Source organism: Vigna radiata, chromosome 4 (assembly GCF_000741045.1).
Source record: "Vigna radiata var. radiata cultivar VC1973A chromosome 4, Vradiata_ver6, whole genome shotgun sequence".
NCBI classification, from domain to species: domain Eukaryota; kingdom Viridiplantae; phylum Streptophyta; class Magnoliopsida; order Fabales; family Fabaceae; genus Vigna; species Vigna radiata.
This window is the reverse complement of record NC_028354.1, coordinates 1,065,245-1,086,528: the sequence shown is the minus strand read 5'-3', so window position 1 is coordinate 1,086,528 and position 21,284 is coordinate 1,065,245. Positions and strand designations below refer to the sequence as shown.

Sequence of the window (21,284 nt, the reverse complement as noted above, 5' to 3'; positions counted from 1 at the left end):
ATTTCCCCGCATCTAGTAAGCAATATATAATTAAAATCTTTTTTAGTTCCCAAATTTTTCTTTTTTTATCATACTTTTTAATAAATGTCTGGGTCTTTAAGTTACAGGCAGATACTAAAAAAGACAAGAGTGGGCTAAACAATCAGTGTCAATACAATAATTAATATTTAGAAACAAAAGAAACAATAAATATATATATATATATATATATATATATATATATATATATATATATATATATATATATATATATATATATATATATATATATATATATATATATATATATATATATATATATATATATATAAATAAGTATTGTTCTTTAAAGTATATATACTTGATAAAAAGAACTTCAAAAAGGAAATAGATAACACTCTAAATATTGTACTTTAAACGATGCAAATGTTGATCAGTTTTGGAGCTTCTGACCAACCAGGATGACGAGGAGATTTGTCTTTGGGGGAAGTTATGTATTTTATTTCATACTGGTAATAATTTTTTACTTAAGAGATTAGATTATGTAACCCCCATCTGCAATTATAATTTGTCCAGTGATGTATGAAGCAGCTGGAAGGCAAAGGAAAGCAACTATTGCTGATATGTCCTTAGGTTCTCCTATACGACCAGCTGGTGTTTGAGATATCATATCTTCATACAGTTTATTCCCTTCATCAACAGATTCCTGTAGCAAAAGCAATACACAAAAATATTGGGCATGGTTGCTATAAGATGGAAAAGTATATAGTATTTATAAATATAAATAAAGAATATTTATTAAGTTTATATCAATCATTAATAGGCCTTTTGGAATGAGTTACACAGAAAAATGTGAGTGCTAAGAGAAATTTCACCGAAAATAATAATCGTTTTTGCTAAGATTGGTTACCGATTGATAAAACTAATACATACTTTGCACCAATTTTCAAGAATGTATAAGCTTAATATAACACAGCATACATACTGCTATAGAATCCGTAAGTGCAGTCTTAACAAGTCCAGGTGCTACGGAATTTGCACGAATATTATCCTTTGCCCATTCCAATGCCACGTTCTTGGTGAATTGATTCATAGCTCCTGAATTATGTTTATATACAGATATTGATTATCCTCTGAAACCCCAATTTGCTTTTAAATTAAAAGGACTCAAAGATAGGAAAAATACCTTTAGAGGAAGCATAGACAGAACATAAGGGGGAAGCTTTAAGACCTCCAATGGAGGATATGAATACTATGCTACCATATCCAGAGGCCTTGAGAAGTGGATGTGCTAGTTGACATAGGTGGAAACTAGACTCAAAATTAGTTCCCATTATTCTACTTACATCTTCTCCAGTATAATCTACGAGTTTCTTAGGTGTAGTTATTCCAGCATTGTTTATCTATAGAAAACCATTTACCATGTAATTCTAGCTAGGGGAAATTGAAACCAGAAAAAGAAAAAGAGAATTGAGGTAATGTCATGAAATTTACACGACTAACAGTGGAGCAATGAATAAATTGAAATAATTTTTAATATAAATTATTTTTATCCTATCCTAGGAATATGTTGGATAAACTTAAATATAAGAAATTTATTAGTAATTTTATTTAAAACATAGTTTATTTGGTATATAATTTTTAATTAGTCACACTCTGATTTTATGCTCTTAAATCATTAGAGCTATACGGTACTTATCTCCATTTCTGGAGTTATTTAAGGCTATGATATTTATCAAAGAAATACACAGAATTACAAATTTCAATTAATATAAAAGAAATACCCAAAATTACAAAGTTCAATTATATATACTGTGTGTCGTCTTCTATTTTAATAATTGGCATCAGAGTTTTATGTATTGAGTGTTTGAGTGTGAGAGGAAAAAAAAAAGAGTGAAACAATGTATTTGAGTGCTTGTGAGAAATAGAGGTGAGTAAGATGACAAATCTTGTGAATGGTATGTTTATGCTACAATTGTCAAAGAAAGCTAACTATGATAAATGGAGTTTGCAGAAGGCTCTCATAGGATCCTAAAATGCATGGGATGTAGTACAAAATGGATACCAAGAACCCATGGAGGATAAAAGCAGAAGGTGACCCAGATTGTTACTTTGAAAAAGACACGAGTAAAAGATAGATCGACTTTGTACCTATTCTACAGAGTGATGGATAAAGCAGACTTTGAGAAGATAGAAAAAGTTGCATCTTGAAAAGAAGTGTGAGAGATCATGGAGATTGAATATAGAGGGAACAACCGCGTTAAACAAGTGTTGCTTCAAACTCTCAATGAGGAATTTGAAAATTTAAACATGGAGGACAAGGAAAGGGTGATCGAGTATATAACTCAAGTAGGAATGAAGAACCAATACCAACCAACCAGGTTATGAAGAAAATCTTGAGATCATAGATAGATGATTTTGAGAGTATTATGTGTGCCATCGAGGAGTCAAATGACTTGCTTGTCCTCTTAGTTGAATTAGTTGGGTCACTTAAGGCCCATGAACAACAAATAAGCAAGAATTATCAGCAACTTGATCAAGTACTTCAAGCACAACTTGACTTCAAAGGATAGCTCAGAACACTTAAGGTCAAGGTCGTAGAGGACGTCACAGAGGTGGTTTTGGAGATGGCAGCAAAGAACAAATTGGTCAGCAGAATTGACATGGTTAACACAAGGGAAAGGCCAAGGAGGTTGATAATGAGTGAAATGTTATAAATGTGGTAAGCACGACCACTATGCAAATGAATTCAGATCATGAAAATGCTATAATTGTGGGAAGGTCAGTCACACTGCGAAGTATTGTCGAGCTAAGACAAAAGGAGGGACAAATCTCCTTATTGAAGAAGCAAAGGAAGAGATAGGAATTTTATTGATGGCAAAGAGCTCGGATGTCGAGTTGCCGAATTGGAGGTTAGACGCCAAGCAGACGAGGTGTAGATTTGAAGTCGAGTGTGTAAGCCAACAAGGAGACCTTGACAATACTGAGTAGTCCAATGAGCTCGACAAGGTACATGGAGAGCCTAAAAATGTTCATGGAGAGGTTGGTTTCGTGTGTGGAGAGCCCATAAGTTGCCATGGAAAGCTCAAAAGTTCTTGTAGAGAACTTGGTGGAGGTGAAGAACTCGACAAACTGTGCAAAGAGCTTAACAGTGAGCTTGGCAGAGAGCATTGACAACGTAGAGCTAGTAGGAAACTTAGCCAAGAGCGAGTGGAAAGCTCAAAAGAAGAAGAGGTTGTGAGCTCAAACGAGAAATTAGAGAGCTCAGTTTTCCTAATTGAATCAACTATACAACTTAGTGGAAAACGTGAGTAGCTAGGGAAAATGCAAGCATAGCCGGACTACGATGACACATAGATTAGCAAAGATGTTAGAGGTCATGACGAGGAGAGTGGCAAACTTGGAAATAGAATTGGCAAGGATGAAGCACGATAAAATATTGGAGTTCGAAGAGTAGCAAGTGAGGTAATAAGAAATGATGGTGAAAATTATCTAGGGAAGCTCAATCGGATGCTTCAAGAAAGGGTGAAGAGTCTCAGTATGGAGAACCATATATGAAGGGAGTTGGCATAGATAGGAGCTTGCCAATGTTAGCAAGAAGAACCATTATCATAACAAAGTCACCACTGACAAGTCAAATTTTTGAAGCAATAAAGATGATTGGGAGAAGATGGTTGAGAGATTGGGCAAGGTGATTGAGAGGCTGGCCAAGGTCATTGAGAGGTTGGCCAAAGCAAAAACGAGTTGGTCGAGGTTACTGAGAAGTCGGACAATGCTAAGAACAAGTTGGTCAGAGCAAAGAAGATATCACCCATGTTGATCAAGGTGATGAAGAGGTCGACCATAATGAAAAACAAATCAGAATAAACATTATAGAGGTCAGTTAAGATGAAAAACAATACAACCAACATGAAGAAAATGAAGAATCCAACTCTTAATGGAAGAAACAAATCTGATGTGAGATGATACACATGGAATGGAGTAGAAAAATAAGAATGAAAAGATTTAAAGTTACGGAGGAGTTTTGTTGAATAAAATTAAATCTAAAGGGTTTATTAGTAATTTCATTTGAATCATAGTATATTTAGTACATGATTATCAAGTTACCCTTTTTAATTCCTGTCGCAATATGCTTTAATTGATTTTTTTCATTATGATTTAATTGTTATTATTACTGAATTTATACTCTTAAACCATTAAGATGATTGTATTTATCTCTATTTCTAAGGTTATTTAAGACATGATATTCATCAATGAAATGCACACAATTACAAATTTCAATTATATTCTATGTCTTCTATTTTACCGAACATGTAATAACAGTACTCAACAATTGCTTCTATACCAAAGTTTTGCAATTAGAAATATTATTCTCCTGTTACCATCAATTATGCAGTCAGAACTTTCTCAAATGAATAATTATCATGGTATATTTTTTGCATATAATGCAGACACACAGTGGTATAAAATTGTAAGAGGGTGATACCAGAATGTTGAGTTTTCCGTCAAAGATGGAAGCAACATTTTTGATTAAATTTTGACGTTGGTCAGGGGACAGTACATCACATGTAGACCCTGTTATACGAAATCCTTTTCTATTCCATTCTTCTAAGCATTTATCAACGTCTTGCTGATTACGAGAACATATATGCACAGATGCTCCAAATTCTGCCAATTCTTCTGCTATGGCGTATCTAATTGGCAACAGAATAAAAAATTGAAAAAGTAGTAACAGAGAAATCAATGCTAAATAAGAAGGTAGAAGATATTATAGAAGTGAACAAACCCTATTCCTCGGGTGCCTCCTGTAACTAGCGCAGTCATTCCATGCAGTGACCATTTTTGGTCTTTGATGCAGCTCAACTTTGTTTCTGCCATTTCTCTGCTTTACTAGTTTGTGAGATATTGTTTTAGTTTTCTCTTTTCCAGAAATAATTAGTGTGAAAACGGGTGAGATCCTAAAATGAGTGTCACAAAAGCTCAAAACGTGTCCGTCAGTTTGCGTAGTTTGATCTGTCAACATCATGTTTTGTTTGTCCGTTACTGCCACCGTTCATTCGGATGTAAAACTCGTCGATTATAACCTAATTAACATTTTCCCTGGTATTATAATTGCTGAATTTTATGTAATTTCATACATATGACGGCATAAGTGTAAATGCAAAAGGATAATATTTTCATTTAATTAATTTTATTTCAAGTCCCTAATGATCATGTCATAAAATGTTTGTGAAATTAGTATTAATTTTGTAAAATTAGTAGAGTTATTTAAAAGACTTTGTATCATGGAAAGCTTTCCAAATCTTTTTTGTTATTTCTATTTAAAATTTCTTATTTAAAAATTAATTTTGTTCATATTATAAATTTTAAAGTAGATCAGAGTTAGGTAAATATTTCTAATTTTTTTACTTGTGACTATCATAAACATGACAGAGAAAATTACAATAAAAGAAGGATAATGATATTTAGACAACATTTTTTTGACAACATTTGAACATTGATTACGTGTCAATATGTGATTGGCCAAAAATTACTCCACAATAATGTTTATGATTATTATTATTGATTGTGGAGTAATTTTTGACCAATGACAGATTAACACGTAATCAATGTTCAAATGTTGTCAAAAAAATGTTGTCTAAATATCATTATCCATAAAAGAAATAAAAGAGAAAAGATAAAAGAATTTTGAGGTTTTTTTGTTTTTTTTTAGTTTTGAAAATAAAATGATTAAAATACTCTTAACCTTTAACAAATCCATATATATATATATATATATATATATATATATATATATATATATATATATATATATATATATATATATATATATATTAATTTTAAAAAATTAAAATATGATAATATGTTTTTGGTTTAAAACCTCGTTTAATTCTTATTTTGAAATTTTAATTAAGTCTTCAAATTTTAATTGGTCTCAATTGAATATTCATTTTCTAAAATCTGATTTAATTTGATATTTTTGTTAGTAATATACTAACTATGTTGACACTTGTGTCACCTATACGTGAAACATCTCTATTTAATCTATCAATTTGTTATTTTATCATAATTCAATTTCTTTTTTTTAAAACTAAAGTAATTTCTTCTTTTTCCAAATTGAAACTAAATTTAATTTTTATATTAACATTACAATGATAAATTTTTTAAGTTGATATTTTTATTAATATATTTAACAATATTAATTTTATTTAAATTTATATTTTATAATAAATTTTATTTTAAATATTTATCTATCAATATTTTTCTCTCACTCTGTCATATTGTAAAACCCTCCATTCAATTCTATTTAATTTTATATAAATTTCACGATGATATTTTCCTTAAAATTGATATTTTTATTAAATATTTGTAACAATATTAAGTTTATTTAAATTTATATTTTACATTAAATATTAAAATTTTAATTATATTTATTTTAAATTATTATAAAATTGTTTTAAAATTTTAAATTTAAATTTATAAATTTGTTATTTTAATCGAACTCTAATATTAAATTTGTATAAAAATTATTGATATATATAAATATTTAAAATAAAATTTAAAGTAAAATATAAATTTAAATAAATTTAATGTAGTTAAAAATATTTAATAAAAACTTTAATTTAATAAAATAATTATTATTACATTTTTATAAAATTTAAATTTAGTTTTAATTTAGAGAATAATGAAATTATTCTATTTAAACAAAAAATTGAGACTGATTTTAAACAAAATAAAAAATAATAGACTAAATTTATATTTTTCACATTACACTTATTTCAACAGTAACATATAACATTCTCCCCTTACACTTTTTTAAAAAATCATATCCATATATATTTGTATGAAAAATAAATAATTCAAATATAATTTATAAACTAAAATTAATATAAAATAACGAAGAAGAGAAAAAGAATAAAAATTTATTTTAAAAATTCAAGATTAATTTATTTAAAACTTAATAAAATAAGTATAATTGAGATTAACAAATGTAAGAGAAGTCAAACAATTACAGACAATACTATAAAAATTATAAACATAAATTATCAATTTTAATATTACTGATAGTTACTTTAATGGAATTTTTGTAGTCCATATATAAGAAAGTTTTAACAGTAATATAATAAGTTATATTCTATCTTAAATTTCTTTTTGAATTCAATGTTAGAAAAATAATATTTATGCGCGATTTTATTTTATTTTACTGCGAATATTTGATTTTGTTTGTGTCAATTAGTAAAATTTATGAATTCACGTCTATATCAAGATGAATTAGAATTGAAAAGGAGTTAATTAATGATATTTGAGTATGCATAAGTTGATATATAAATCTCGTATAACTTTTTTTTAAAGGAGCCAATTAATTAAAAGGAAATATTTTTCAATTTTTTTTATACTTGTTATGCAAGCTAAATGGTTATGAGATCCACTATTATTTCCTCAATATAATAAAATATCAATTAAATTTCTTAAATAAATAATATTATTCATCAAATATATAAAAATTTAATTTTAAGTTGTGTATACTATTTATCAATCTTAAATAAATAAATTTACTTCCTCGTTAGAGTCGTTTAAGATGCTTTTAATAAAATCTGTCATAAAAAAATAAATTGGTTTCTTCCTCTTCTCGACGAATCTAGATTTTTCCATGTACTTCAGAGTGCTTTCTTTTTAAATTGGTTGGAATTTTCATAAGTGTTTAGGAATATACGCCACATATTGACACTTTTGTATGTTTGTATCTTTTTATGCTCATTTTCACCTAGAACGCACATTAGTGCATTTCTACCTTTAGAATTTAAAAGGTACTTTAAGTTATATCATCTGACCATGAGCTTCTAGGCAGGGTCTCTTCCTCTCTATCTAGGGATACATAGTTTCCATTTCCACAACACTTCATGAATCAGTGTCATAGGATTCAAAGAATGCAATCATTCTTTGTTTTTAGTAATCAAATTTCTCCTCTTTGAATAAAGATGACAATTTTGTTACCAATTAGGAACATTGATATTTTGAAGATAAATGATTTTGATGATGCTATAAAATGAAGAATATGAAAACTCTTGATTTAAGTTTAAAAGCATTCCTGCACGTTGGTCCATGAGAAAAGGGAACAAGAAAACAGTTGAAGACCGAACGGTCACTAACAGGTGTAGACCGAACAGTCAGAAGAAGGACCAGACTAAACTATCAATAAAGACCAAACGGTATGCAATAGTTGAAGGTTGGACGGTGTATAGCAGTTCAAGACCGAATGGACACCGAACGGTTACAACAATTAAAGGGTGAACACTTCAAATACCGAATGGTCATTATCAGTCAAAGACCGAATGATATGTATTAGGCAAAGGGTTAACATGAAGAGTAGAGAAGCTGAAGACCAAACAGTCACTAACAGCCAATGACTAAACGACTTCCAACAGGCTGAACAAGTGATGACAGTGATCAAACAAGGCATGACCAAACGGTTTAAGACTTGACCAAGTAGTTCGGACCAAGCGGTGGAGAGCATGACCAAACGCTGAAAAGCTGTAAAGAACCAAGTCGAACGGTAGAAGGAGTTGAAGAACTAAAGTTGACCGGTTTGAAGAGACAATGCTCAAATTGTTCCAAGTCTCGCAAATAATCGATTATCACTTACAATAATCGATTATCATTGGCAGTTGTAATGTTAACGATCATATTCAGACCTGTAAGCTATATATAGTTGTTCCAAACCCTAAGAGGGTAACTCTGAGCTTTTTAAGAATACAGTTTGTTTGAGGAAGTTCTAAAAAGCTAGTTCAATTTAGTGAAACTGTTAATCACCTTTTATAGTGATTAACAATTGGACGTAGATTCTTTTGAATCGAACCAATATAAAAATTCCAGTGTGTCATTTTCTATTCCCTACACTCTTTACGTTTCACGCATATCAACTGTTTGATAAATTTTCTGTAAGAAAATAAATTTTCTAAAATGGACCATTTTAATTTAACTTGTGACCGAACACACTTTTTGCTATCTTATTTTTTATTCCACTGCGCAACTCTATAACGGATATCGATTGTTTTCCGACAATTGGTACCAGAGCTTGCTTTGATATTCTTTCAAAACTTTTCGAAAATGGTCGGTTTGGTCATCAAAATCTTGACAACCCATAACCTATTCTTGAATTTCACTGGTGTGCCAGGTTTAGGTTTGTCACTTTTCACATGAGGATGTTGGTGAACCAATTCTCCTTCCTTATATGCCTCTTGATGATCTTGTGCTCCTAGTACAAATTTTATCCTACACATAATGAAGAACACTGCACTAGAGTACAAAATTAGCCCAAAAATAAAAACAGTAAAAGATATATATATATTCGTTTTTTTTAAATAACAAGATAGAAAGATAAAATAAAAAGACAGAAAGAAAAATAGATAGAAAGATAGAAAGATGGAAACATGAAAAGATGAGGAGAAAAATGAGGAGAAAGATAGAAAGATGGAAAGATGAGGAGAAGAATGAGGAGAAGAATAAGGAAAAGATATTATTTTATTTTCATTTTCATTTTTAAAAAAAAACAGAAAGATAAAAACAAAAAAATAAAAACAGAAAAAAATATTTTTTCGTTTTTTTTTAAATAAAGATAGAAAAATAAAAGCAGAAAGAAAAAAAAAACAGAAAGATAGATAGAAAGAAAGATAGAAAGTCTAATCAGTTAAGAATCACACACATAGAATAGTAATACCACAAGTCCCCGGCAACGACGCCAAAAACTTGTTAACACTCTGGCAAGTGTACCAGATCGTATCAAGTAATAGTAAAATGGTAAGTCCAAGTATCATTTTCCCAAGAGACTCATGGCACTAAACTGTTGTGCTTTTGCTTTACCAATCAAGACTATAAGAACAATATTTTGGGGTTTTTGAATATAAAGTATGAAAAAATAAACATGAATACAATTTGATCAATTGAGGTTAAACACAAAAGTGGATGGATGATGTTGATAATATGAGATGGATTTGTTGCTAGGGTTCAGATTTCACCCAATCACTCTCATATATCTACTTTTCTTATTAAATTCGCTTTATTATCATACTGTCATGCAAACTTTCTTAGTCTACCATAAACTCAATCTCTTGGTGAAAAAAGCTTATTACTAATTTCTAGCTTACTATCTCTAGTCTCCCCTAATAATTAGCAATGCATTATAAACAAAAGCAAAATACAATTGATTGTCCTACCCCTATCTCTAGGTGGTATTAGCTTAATCAAGGACTTTCCTACCAGTTCATGACATTACCGTACTTCTCCGTATCGATAAAGACAAACAACATTTACCGAATGAGTTAAACGATAAAAGCATTAAGCATAGATAAGAAACCCAACAATTGATAATATAAGCATATGCAAGCACATGAATAAAATAAGAATTTCAATATAAGATATTTTAGAGGTTACATCTTTCCCTAGCAACAAATAAGGTTTAGTTCCCCATCGTTATGTAGAAACTAGGTGAATGGAATGAAAGAATGGAGATAGAAACCCTAAAGAGGAGAAAAAGGAGAGTTGTCACCATCTCCAAATTTACCCCTAAAGGGGTAAAAAGTGTGTTTCTATGCCTAAGTCATCAAAAAAATACAAACCCTAAGATGTTCTGGCCTTTAAATAGGACTTAAAAATAATAACGTCACCCGCTATAACGTCACTAACAAAAGCATCGTTAAAGGCCAAAAATAAACGACTTAATTGGCTGTTTTTGTACCAGTGTGCTTAATGTTCGATTTGGATTGTTCACATGCTTGATTTGTGATTCTTTCGATATTGTAAAATAATTTTAGAATCAAGAGTTGAAATTGAATATTTAATGGATGCTTGTATCTAGGAATAGAAATTGATTCATTAATAATCTTAGACTCTTGACATTAATGTATGATTTCACTTGTTGAGGATTAAAGTAATTGAAACTTGATGAGTGATCATATGCTCAAAGTCTCTAAAAATAAGATTTGAATATGCAGGTGAGTTGATTTTGACTTGAAGATGGAATTGAGATGTTTGTGAATGTATGAGAATGAAGTTGATAAAATCTAGTTTTGACAATTATAAATAATTTGTTAAATATTCTTTTACACATTAATTGTTTTATAAAAATTCAAAAGGAGTTTTTATGAACTTTAAATCTAATTGAGTGATTAAGTAAGTATTATCAAGTGTTATATAAGTTTCTTAAAACATAACGATATTTATTACGAGACACAGATACACTTGTCATTTTCTATTAACGATATGAAAAAAAAAGAAGGAAGGTATTATAAACTTGAATAATGAATTTAAACTTTGTTATTATAATTAATTAAGTTTATTTAGTGAATGAGATATTTAAGTTTTTAATTAGAAAGTTTACAATTTTTCCAAAAAATAATTGTATGTATAGGTTTGAAATTTTTATCAAAGGAATTATATGAAGGTTTGCAATGTTTAGCAAAAATTACATGCACTTTTGTTAAGTATACATAGAAGTAGACCTAGAGGTCCCGAAGCCCGTTAACTTTATGAAATTTTTATTTAAATTAAATTTTGTGTTCCTGTTTGTAGATATGTTTATGCAGATAGACCTATAGGCTTTATCTTCTAATCAGGTGGCAGACTTTAATATTAAGAATCTAATATATCGTACTTCTATTTTCAAACAGAAAAGATGAAGTCATAATCCATAGAAAAAAACAAAAAAAAAAATATATAATTTATTTTACAGAAATAATGTCTTATAAAATAAAAATCAAATAATAAAAACTTTTATTTATAATATAATTTAATAATAAAATAATTAAATATTTTTTTTTATTTTAAGAGCATTGCTATTTTAGCTATTTTCTAGATCCTACAATATTATGAAAATAATAATTATTAACTTTAAGATACAATTTTTACAGCTAAAAAAAGTATCTTTTACTAATATTGATTTATACTAATAAAAAAAAAGTTATATCACAATTAAAATAATAACAAAATTCAGACATGTTAAGATAGATGTTATGTTAGTCAAAACAATTTATAAAATGAAATTTTAATAACACAAATAATTTTTAAAAATATATAATTATAATAAAAAAATTGTTATCAAATTTTATGGAGAAAAAGGTTATATGTCAAAATAACGATGTATTAAAAAACCAATTTATATCTATTAAATTGAGAAATGAAATGTAATTCAAAATTTACCCAACTTTTATTACATCAACTATTTAAGAATCAACTTAAATACTCCAGTTATAATGTAGTTTTTATAATAATTACAATAGCAGTATGTGTGTGAAAAGCAAAAGAAAAGAAAATAACTGATAGAAAACATCCCAGAAACAGCGGCCCCACGTAAAACCAAACCCATTACAACAACCGACAGAAAAGGACGATTGATGAGACCAAACAAATCAAATTATGCACCACCCACCCCGTGCACCAATTCCACGTCATTTAATCATGTTTTATACGGTAGCGGAGCTTTATTTTCCAATAATTTTTTTTATTTAATATATTTTATATACTTAAAGTTTTTATCAATATTAATATTTAAAAAATATTTTTTAAAGATCCTTCAGTTCATCGATATATTAAGTCTCAACCTTCATCGCGAAAAAGCTAACAAATAACCTTTAGAAATTCATAGTAAATTTGGGCTTGTAAAATTGAGAAAGTAAATATAAAATAAACTCATAAATTTATTATTTTATCTTTGTAATATATTTTCTCTCGAAATTTTAATATAAGAAAATTATTTAATAAAATATATAAGATACTTGTTAAAATGGTAAATGTCTCTGTCTTGTATACTTCTGTCGGATTTTCCGATAGAACAACGTGCCTGAATCTGATGAAGATGAAAAATTGGCCCTGCCAGCTGTGGCGGTCTGTCTTTGGCGATACCAGTAAAATAGTTATAAATTATCACAAATGAATTTCAATTTTAAAGTTGTATGATATGCTATTTGGGCCGAACGGTTGCAATTAGTAGCCGAACGGTTCAACATGATTAATGGGCCTCGATCATATTAATGATAGGTCATTATCATTTCCATTATTGGGCCAACGGTCCATCATGAGAATATAATCCATCGCAAATAATATCTTAACAATCTATATCAGAAAATATCAAATAAGATATGAACAACCGGATATTCAGGTACAGCCGTTTATATTATATTCTGTTTATATTTGATAATAATCTATATATACAGGGCTGGAATCGCATACCAGGTACGCTCTCATATACACCACTTTGGCTTACAATATTCTTAAGTGATTTCACTCTGCATTCTCATATTGAGAACTTTTAGCCTTGCTTTCAAGACTCATCACCACTCACCCTGACTTGGGCGTCAGAGTGCCATTGCAGGTACCTCCCCCCCGGTCGAAGCTTGGAGATTCCGGACGGTTGAAGATTAGAAGACAGCGGGAGCGCCACGTCATCCAGGTTAGTCCATTCGATCCCCAAAATATTCATACTGAAACATTTTGGCGCCCACCATGGGGCTCGAAAGGACAAGACTCCCAATGGTGACCACAAGAGGCATGGAGAATCCAGATCCAATCCAGATGATAAGAGACCTGCAGGCGCAGTTAGAGGAGCAAGCCCGAACTATTGCAACCTTACAGCAGGAATTACAACAGAAGAAGACTGATGATGTCGAACGTAGCAAAGAAAGACAACACGACCGGGAGGCATCTGAAGACAGTCAGAATCATAATCTGCCTCCTCCCCCCGGTCCCCAGATTTCTTGCCATTCACGGATACCATCATGCAGGCCCCTATGCCTGATCGGCCTCCACCTCAGGTGGAGAAATTCGACGGCACAACAAATCCAGAACATCATTTGTGGAACTTTGTCGATTCAATGGCCTTCTACACTCAAAGTGACCCAGTAAAATGCCGGGCGTTCTCCCAGTCACTGAGGGGAGAAGCCCTAGAATGGTATTATACCCTTCCACCCAACTCGGTAGATAATTTCCGCACGCTGACGAACATGTTCACAAAGCAATATTCCACCAACCGATATGAAGAGGTGACTGTTGCCGAGCTAGTCAATCTCAGGCAGGGAAAAGACGAAACTCTCAGAGCTTTCATGCATCGATACAACTACGCCGCCCGGAGGATAAAGGGAGCTAGCCCCGAATTCATCATCAGCAGTCTGCCCAACTGCCTTAAGGCAGGATTCGTCTCTGAAAGCCTGTATGCCAAATTACCCCGCACGTTGGAGGAGCTACAACAAAAGATGGCTAAGTTCATTAAAATGGAAGATCAAAGGATTTTCCAGAAGCAACAACACGAGGAGCATCCGGTAAGTGTTAACAAAAAAGAGGGCAAGCGAAAAAATGACAACGTCCGGGAACAGAAACCAATCGTGAATCTAAACCCCAGATACGACCGCTATGCGCATCTTACTGCCCCCAGAGAAAAGGTGTTGGAACGAGCTCTACAATCGAACCTCATCTTTCAAAGAAGAAAATTTCCACCGAAAAATATGGATGCGACGTCAGAGTGCCATTGCAGGTACCTCCCTCCGGTCGAAGCTTGAAGATTCCGGACGATTGAAAATTAGAAGACAGCGGAAGCACCACGTCATCCAGGTTAGTCCATTCGATCCCCAAAATATTCATACCGAAACAAAAGTCATTAATTACCAACACTGTGTATCTAAGATTTAAAAACAGTGTAAAAAATTTCAATAAAAATCTGAGTTCACTAGAATATTAATCTCGAATAATCTACAGTTTCGTTTCGTAGATAATTCATCTGTAAAACGAAGTAAAACAAAAAATCATCATTGTCTTTTCCTTCTTTTAATATTAAATTTGTGTTTTTTAAAAAAAAATTAAATATGATAAAATAAACTCATAAAAAATCATAAATCTATTATTATCTTAAATGACCTATCATGATTATAATATTTGAGTAGATCAAGAAACAATTTTTATATTATCATCTTAATTTTTTGTTTCTGAATAACTTGTTTCAAGTTTTTTGAGTAAATATCTATCAAAGCATTACTCAAGTCCCGAATTTAATTCATAATTAAATACAGAACTCAAATAATCTTACTTAATACTTAGTTTTTTATTTATAAGTATTTTATAGATCTTAGATAACATCATATATATTAAAATGGACTTACCTTTTATCAATAAATAATTTTCATTAACTGTCAATTTTTTATTAATATCTTAATCATTCTATTATTAAGTTGTTAACTGCTTGTATATCCAATTTATTACTCCAATGACACCACAAAATCACTTAACCTGCTTAACTTATACTTCAAAGAGTAGGTCGAAACATCCTGAATATATTTTTAATATACCGTATTTGTCATTAGAGCTTATATAATGCAAGATGGATTAGATAATGTACCATACAGTTACTAAAATTATCTTTTACTTATAATTATTAAAATTAATCTCTCATTATTTACTTTTATTTTTCAGTTTGACAATCTTTTGAGAAAAAAAAAACGTAAAATAAAGTTCAGCTTGCAATTTTTCAATATAAAAAGATTATCATTTATTATATCCATGCTAAAATTATTGAACTTGTATTTAATATCAATGTTTAACTAACTTTTTTATAATTGAAAGGACATTATTGGAGGAGGACTTGTCCACTCAAAAAAGCTGGTAAAGATAGATTGACAGGTTTTTTCTGGTTCATCAGTGTTTCAGACAATTGAATAAATAATTAATAATATAAGGTATTGTTTTTGTTTTGAGTGGTTCTCAACGCTCAACAGTATTGTTTGAGAAAATATAAAATCAAACATATATATTTTTTAAATTGAATTGATTAAATTTTACATATTCTAACTCTCTGCCACTCTTTTTCTATATATATAATTCAAACATTTATCAACCATTTTATAAGCAATATTTTAACTTATTTATTATAACGAACATTGAAAAGGATAGTAGGTGGTCCACTCTATGACATGACAGCCCTTGTCACACAAGTAAAGGAGATATGGATTGGTTTTGTGGAAAATAAATGGATGGACTTGAAGAGAAAGATCGAGAAAAGTAGTGTATAGAGTTTCTTTTATTGGGATAAAAGTATTAAGATAAAAAAATTGAATTATTGAATCAAAATTTAGAATTATAATTATATGCTCAAAATTGGTATAACATAAAAATATAATTGTTTAAAATTAATAAAATAAAATACAATTAAAATTAATGTTATTATTAAGTTAAATATATTTTTAGTTTTTAAATTTTAATGTGAATTTAAAATTTTAATTTATTTAAATCTTTAACAGTTAAAAATAAATAAATATAACTATTTTAATTTAATTATGTTAACTTTTTATGTCTTAATTATATTTTTAATTAATACTCACGTGTTAAATTATTGAAACAAAAATATTAATGTACAATACTTTGATATGTAAAAAATTTAGGTTTAACGGTTATTTTAGTCCCTTCTTTGAAGGTGGTACTGTCTTATATTTCGTGGTTATTTTATATTTTGTAAAAACGGTTTAAATTGGTCATCAGCGTTAAAAATGCTAACAGTATAGTTAGTGTTATCAAAACGGATCACCGGATCCAATCTAGCCTAGTCCACCAGGGGTTGATCACTTAGTAAGCCAAATCAACCCTTTTCATTTATTAGCAAAACGAAAAAATTCAAACTTCGCCTAGTCCACGACAGGACGGTGGATTAAATGAGTTGGTTCATTGACTCACTTAATTACAAGTTTTTTTTTTTTTTTAAATCCAAAACAAAAAATTACAATTTTTTTCTAATTCAAATTTAAATAATTTCATCCTATAATAATGTTAAACTCCAAAGACAATTCAAAATAAAAAAAATTAACATACAACTCAAATGTAATCCAAAAGCAAACCCAAAAAGCGAATAAATAAGTTTATAATATTTATAATTTTTATGTCATTTATCCATTTATAAGATTAGAGAATGGATAAATTTATGGGAATTTAAAAAGGAAAAAGAAAAAAAAAAGATCGACCTTTGCCTTCGGATAACGAATAATACGTCACATGCTAAAGAAATTCAACGTTTATTGTTGGATTAAAAGAAAAAAGAATTAAACTAAAAAGACACTTAGGAAGTCTGGAGAAATTGACGTCAACATCTTCGTTTCTAGCAGCAAACTGCATTTTCCCATATATCATTTAAGTAGACTGCCTTTTATTATTGAAACCCATATCAGCCCTTTCCCAACAGTAATTATTTAAGTAGACATCAATTTATAAAATTTCTTGTAACAACAATTGTGTTAACTTGTAGCAACTCCAAGGCCTTTCAAAACGCTACAACTTCAAATCATAAAATTCATAAACTCCTTCTAGGAATTAATAGAAGACGTTGAATATTTTCAAAATCCACGTGTTATTTCAGGTTAAAACGGAAAAAGAAAAAAAAGATAAAAGTAAAAAAAATGAGAGACCTTTGTCGTAATATTAAATAATATGTGGACTTCCTTTTGTTGGACGTTCATATCCTAATATTATGTCGATTAGCTTTATCATTCGACGTAATATTGGTATTTTAAAAAGAAATAATAACATATACTGCTGCATGCAATGTAATGATGTAAAATTAAATTGGACAATTACAATCATAAAAGTGATTTAATAATATTTAATCATTTTAAACAATTCAATCACCATTCACTAAAGATTACATAAGCTAGCTAATAAAAACAGACAACTGCCCAGGCGCCTAAGTTCAGCACTCAGCGGTTTCCCTCTTGCCGCTTTGACCGCTCAACGGTTAGTTTTGACGCTGAGCGGTTTCCCTCTAATCGTTCTGAGCGCTCAGCGATCCATTCTGGCGCTCAACGACTCACTTGACCCTTCTTTTCATCATTTTTCTTCCTCTTTCACGGGTCTAAGTCCACCTTACTTTACTTCCATCTTCAATTCACCTTAAAACCCTGCAAAACAATGTAAAACCAAGCATAATATCTCTAAAACCAACGTTTGACTCTCACAAGACTCAACTAAGTGTTTTACTTGATTTTAAGCTTATTCTAAGCCATAAAGGGTGTGTTTTGATATCAAATTTAAGTATGAAAATAACGGTTTTTAGACCGTTATCACAACCCCAAACTTAGAACTTTGCTTGTCCTCAAGCAAACAAGACAAAACTTAGCTTTCCACTTCTTCATCAGACAATTCAAAACTTTTCAAAATTCCTTTTTCTCACAACAAGTTATTATACAATTCAGATTTCAGTGGAATCCTATAAAGATGCATGCATGCTTTCAATCCAATTCAGTTTACATAATTAATCTTTTTCCAACAGATGTTTCGTTCATGAATGATCAATCAACTAAGCATAGATGTAAACATGGATTTAACAGTTCTCACCAAGCAAGTGTTTCACTCAATCTCTCAAGTGTTTAGGAGGTCACTCTACTCTTTACTGTTCACATGTCACATAAATCAATATTGTCATTCATCTAAAACAATCAAAATCTTTACATGCAAATGTCATCACAAGGACTTTTTTCTAAGGCTTGTAATGTGGCTGGGCTATCAAGAAAAATTGGTGTTTCCTGGAATACAAAATCCTTGAGTTAAGGGAGTTTAAATTATCATTCAAAGTTCAAGCATACTCTCTTTTTAACCAATCTCATTCATTCCCAACTTCTTCCCTTTTTCCTTTTACATTGAGTTCACTTTACATGCTTTTTCTCTTTTCTTCTTTTCTTTACTTTCTCATGCATTTTTCTTTTTCACTTTTGAACTCAATGCTTTTTCTTTTTCTTTTGCCTTTTACTTTCCCCATACAACCCCAAACTTGAACCTTTTCAACACATACAATTATTCTCAACCCAACTCAAGGTAAATCAATTCAAACAAGGGTTTTCATACTGTTTAAGGCCAAGGTTCAAAAAGGGTATATTATTTAAAATACTTTGGATGAAAATTTGGCTAAGTAAGGGCTTTCCAAGCATGGCCTTGATCATATGACATACACATGCAATTCAATCAATTATCAAGATTAAGTCAATATCATTCATGATTCCCTGTGAACAGTGCACATATCAATAAAAACTCTGAAGCTCAATACCTCCCACAAATGATTTCTCACTTCTCATTCATGAATCCTGCGTAGCATCACAATCACAATCATGAATCACTTACTCATTTGTTCACATAGTTAGTGAAACATTAACCTGGATATCAGCATTCACACATTCTCAATCATCATCCACAATCAATCATCAGTAGTGAATAACTCATCATGCAATAAATTTGAACCATAATCAGAATTAGTGTACAAGCCAAGCATAGACACAATGATAAAACCTATACTACTAATTCAAAGTACAAGAGAAAAAGAAAAAGAAAAATCCCTCTCCAAATGCTAGCATCCATCAGTAGATGCCCTCAACACAAGATCTAAATTTCTCTAGTGCATAGACTATGGCCAAAAATTCTTTTTCTGTGGTAGCATAATTTAATTGGGCTTCATTTAAGACTTTACTAGCATAGTAGATAGCATGAAATACTTTTTCTCTTCTTTGACTCAGTACTGCACCTAAAGCATAGTCACTAGCATCACACATAAGTTCAAAATCCTTAGTCCAGTCTGAAGCTACAATTACTGGAGTAGAAATTAAGCTTTTCTTCAAGACATCAAAAGCTTGCAAACATTCAGAACTTATCTCAAATGGTGTATCCTTCACTAGCAAATTACTCAATGGCTTAGCAATCTTTGAAAAGTCTTTGATAAATCTCCTATAGAAACCAACATGACTTAAAAAACTCTGGATTCCTTTCACGTTTGATGGTGGTGGAAGCTTTTCAATTTCCTCCACTTTGGCTTTATCAACTTCAATCCCTTTAGATGAAATTTTGTGTCCCAACACAATTCCTTCAGTAACCATTAAATGGCATTTTCCCCAATTCAATACAAGAGTTGTTTGGACACACCTTTTAAGAACTACATTTAAGTTGTTCAAACACCTCTGAAAAGAATCTCCAAATACCGAAAAATCATTCATGAAGACTTCTATGCTTTTCTCCATAAATTCCACAAAGATGGCTTGCATACACCTTTGAAATGTGGCGGGTGCATTACATAATCCAAATGGAATTTTTCTATAGGCAAATATACCAAAAGGACATGTGAAAGCTGTTTTCTCTTGATCTTCAGGATCTACCACAATCTGATTATATCCAAAATAACCATCAAGGAAGCAATAATATGCTTGTCCAGCTAATCTTTCTAGCATCTGGTCCATAAAGGGTAAAGGAAAATGATCTTTTCTAATAGCTATATTTAGCTTCCTGTAATCTATACACATCCGCCACCCAGTAACTGTTCGCGTAGGAATTAATTCATTTTTTTCATTATGAATTACTGTCATACCTCCTTTCTTTGGTACCACTTGAATTGGACTCACCCATTTACTATCAGATATTGGGTATATAATTCCTGTCTCTAGCAATCTCAACACTTCCTTTCTCACAACTTGTTTCATAACTGGATTTAATCTTCTTTGTGGTTGAGCCACTGCTCGATAATCACTCTCCATAAGAATCCTGTGCATGCAATATGTACGACTTATTCCCTTAAGATCCGTGATTGACCAGCCTATAGCTGATGAAGGTTGAAAAACAGTTATTTTCATATGTCAATTTGGACCAAATTACACCCTTTACTACTTGGAATGAGCTCAGAATCAAGCAAAACTCAATAAATGAGTCTCGAGAGAGTCAAAAGTTGTTTTTAGTGATTTTATGCTTATTTTGCATTGTTTTGTAGCTAATTTGAGAAAAGTAAAGAATGAAGTTGAAGATGAAGGTCTTAGACTCAAGAAAAGGAAAAAAAGGTTGAAGATATGTAGAAAAGTCAACCAGTCAACTAGAAAAGTCAACCAGTCAACCAGGAAAGTCAACCAGTCAACCAGGAAAAGTCAACTAGTCAACCAGAGCACAGTTGACCAACGCCGGGCGGTTTCCCTCAAGCCGCAGAATTGCCCGGCGGTGAAATGTGGCGCCGGGCGGTTGTCAAATGGACCAGGACCTGTTTTATGTTATTTTTTATGATCTGTTTGGGCTTGGACTTGTTTTATGTCATTTTTATGCCCTATTTAAAGGACAAAACGTCTTAAGGTTTGTATCTTTTGATGGCTTAGGCACAGAAACACACTTTTCACCCCTTTGTGGTAGATATAGAGATGGTGACGACTCTCCTTTTTTCCTTTTTAGTGTTTGTATCTCTTTCATTCCATTCTTCACCTAGTTTCTCCATGACGATGGTAAACTAAATCCTATTGTTGTTGGGGAAAACAATGTAATCTTTT

General features: G+C 30.7%; 1 protein-coding gene and 1 pseudogene across 1 annotated transcript; both read right to left on the bottom strand.

Moving 5' to 3' along the window:
• LOC111241470 overlaps positions 1 to 21,284 on the bottom strand; it is a 63,866-nt pseudogene that overhangs the window by 3,887 nt on the left and 38,695 nt on the right.
• Positions 326 to 4,930, bottom strand: LOC106759452 (tropinone reductase homolog). The gene is made up of 5 exons (XM_014642629.2): positions 4,766 to 4,930; positions 4,466 to 4,673; positions 1,166 to 1,382; positions 965 to 1,077; positions 326 to 685 (listed from the first exon to the last, which is right to left on the bottom strand). The coding sequence occupies exons 1-5, from the start codon at positions 4,855 to 4,857 to the stop codon at positions 515 to 517; spliced, it is 801 nt and encodes a 266-aa protein (XP_014498115.1). The 5' UTR covers positions 4,858 to 4,930; the 3' UTR covers positions 326 to 514.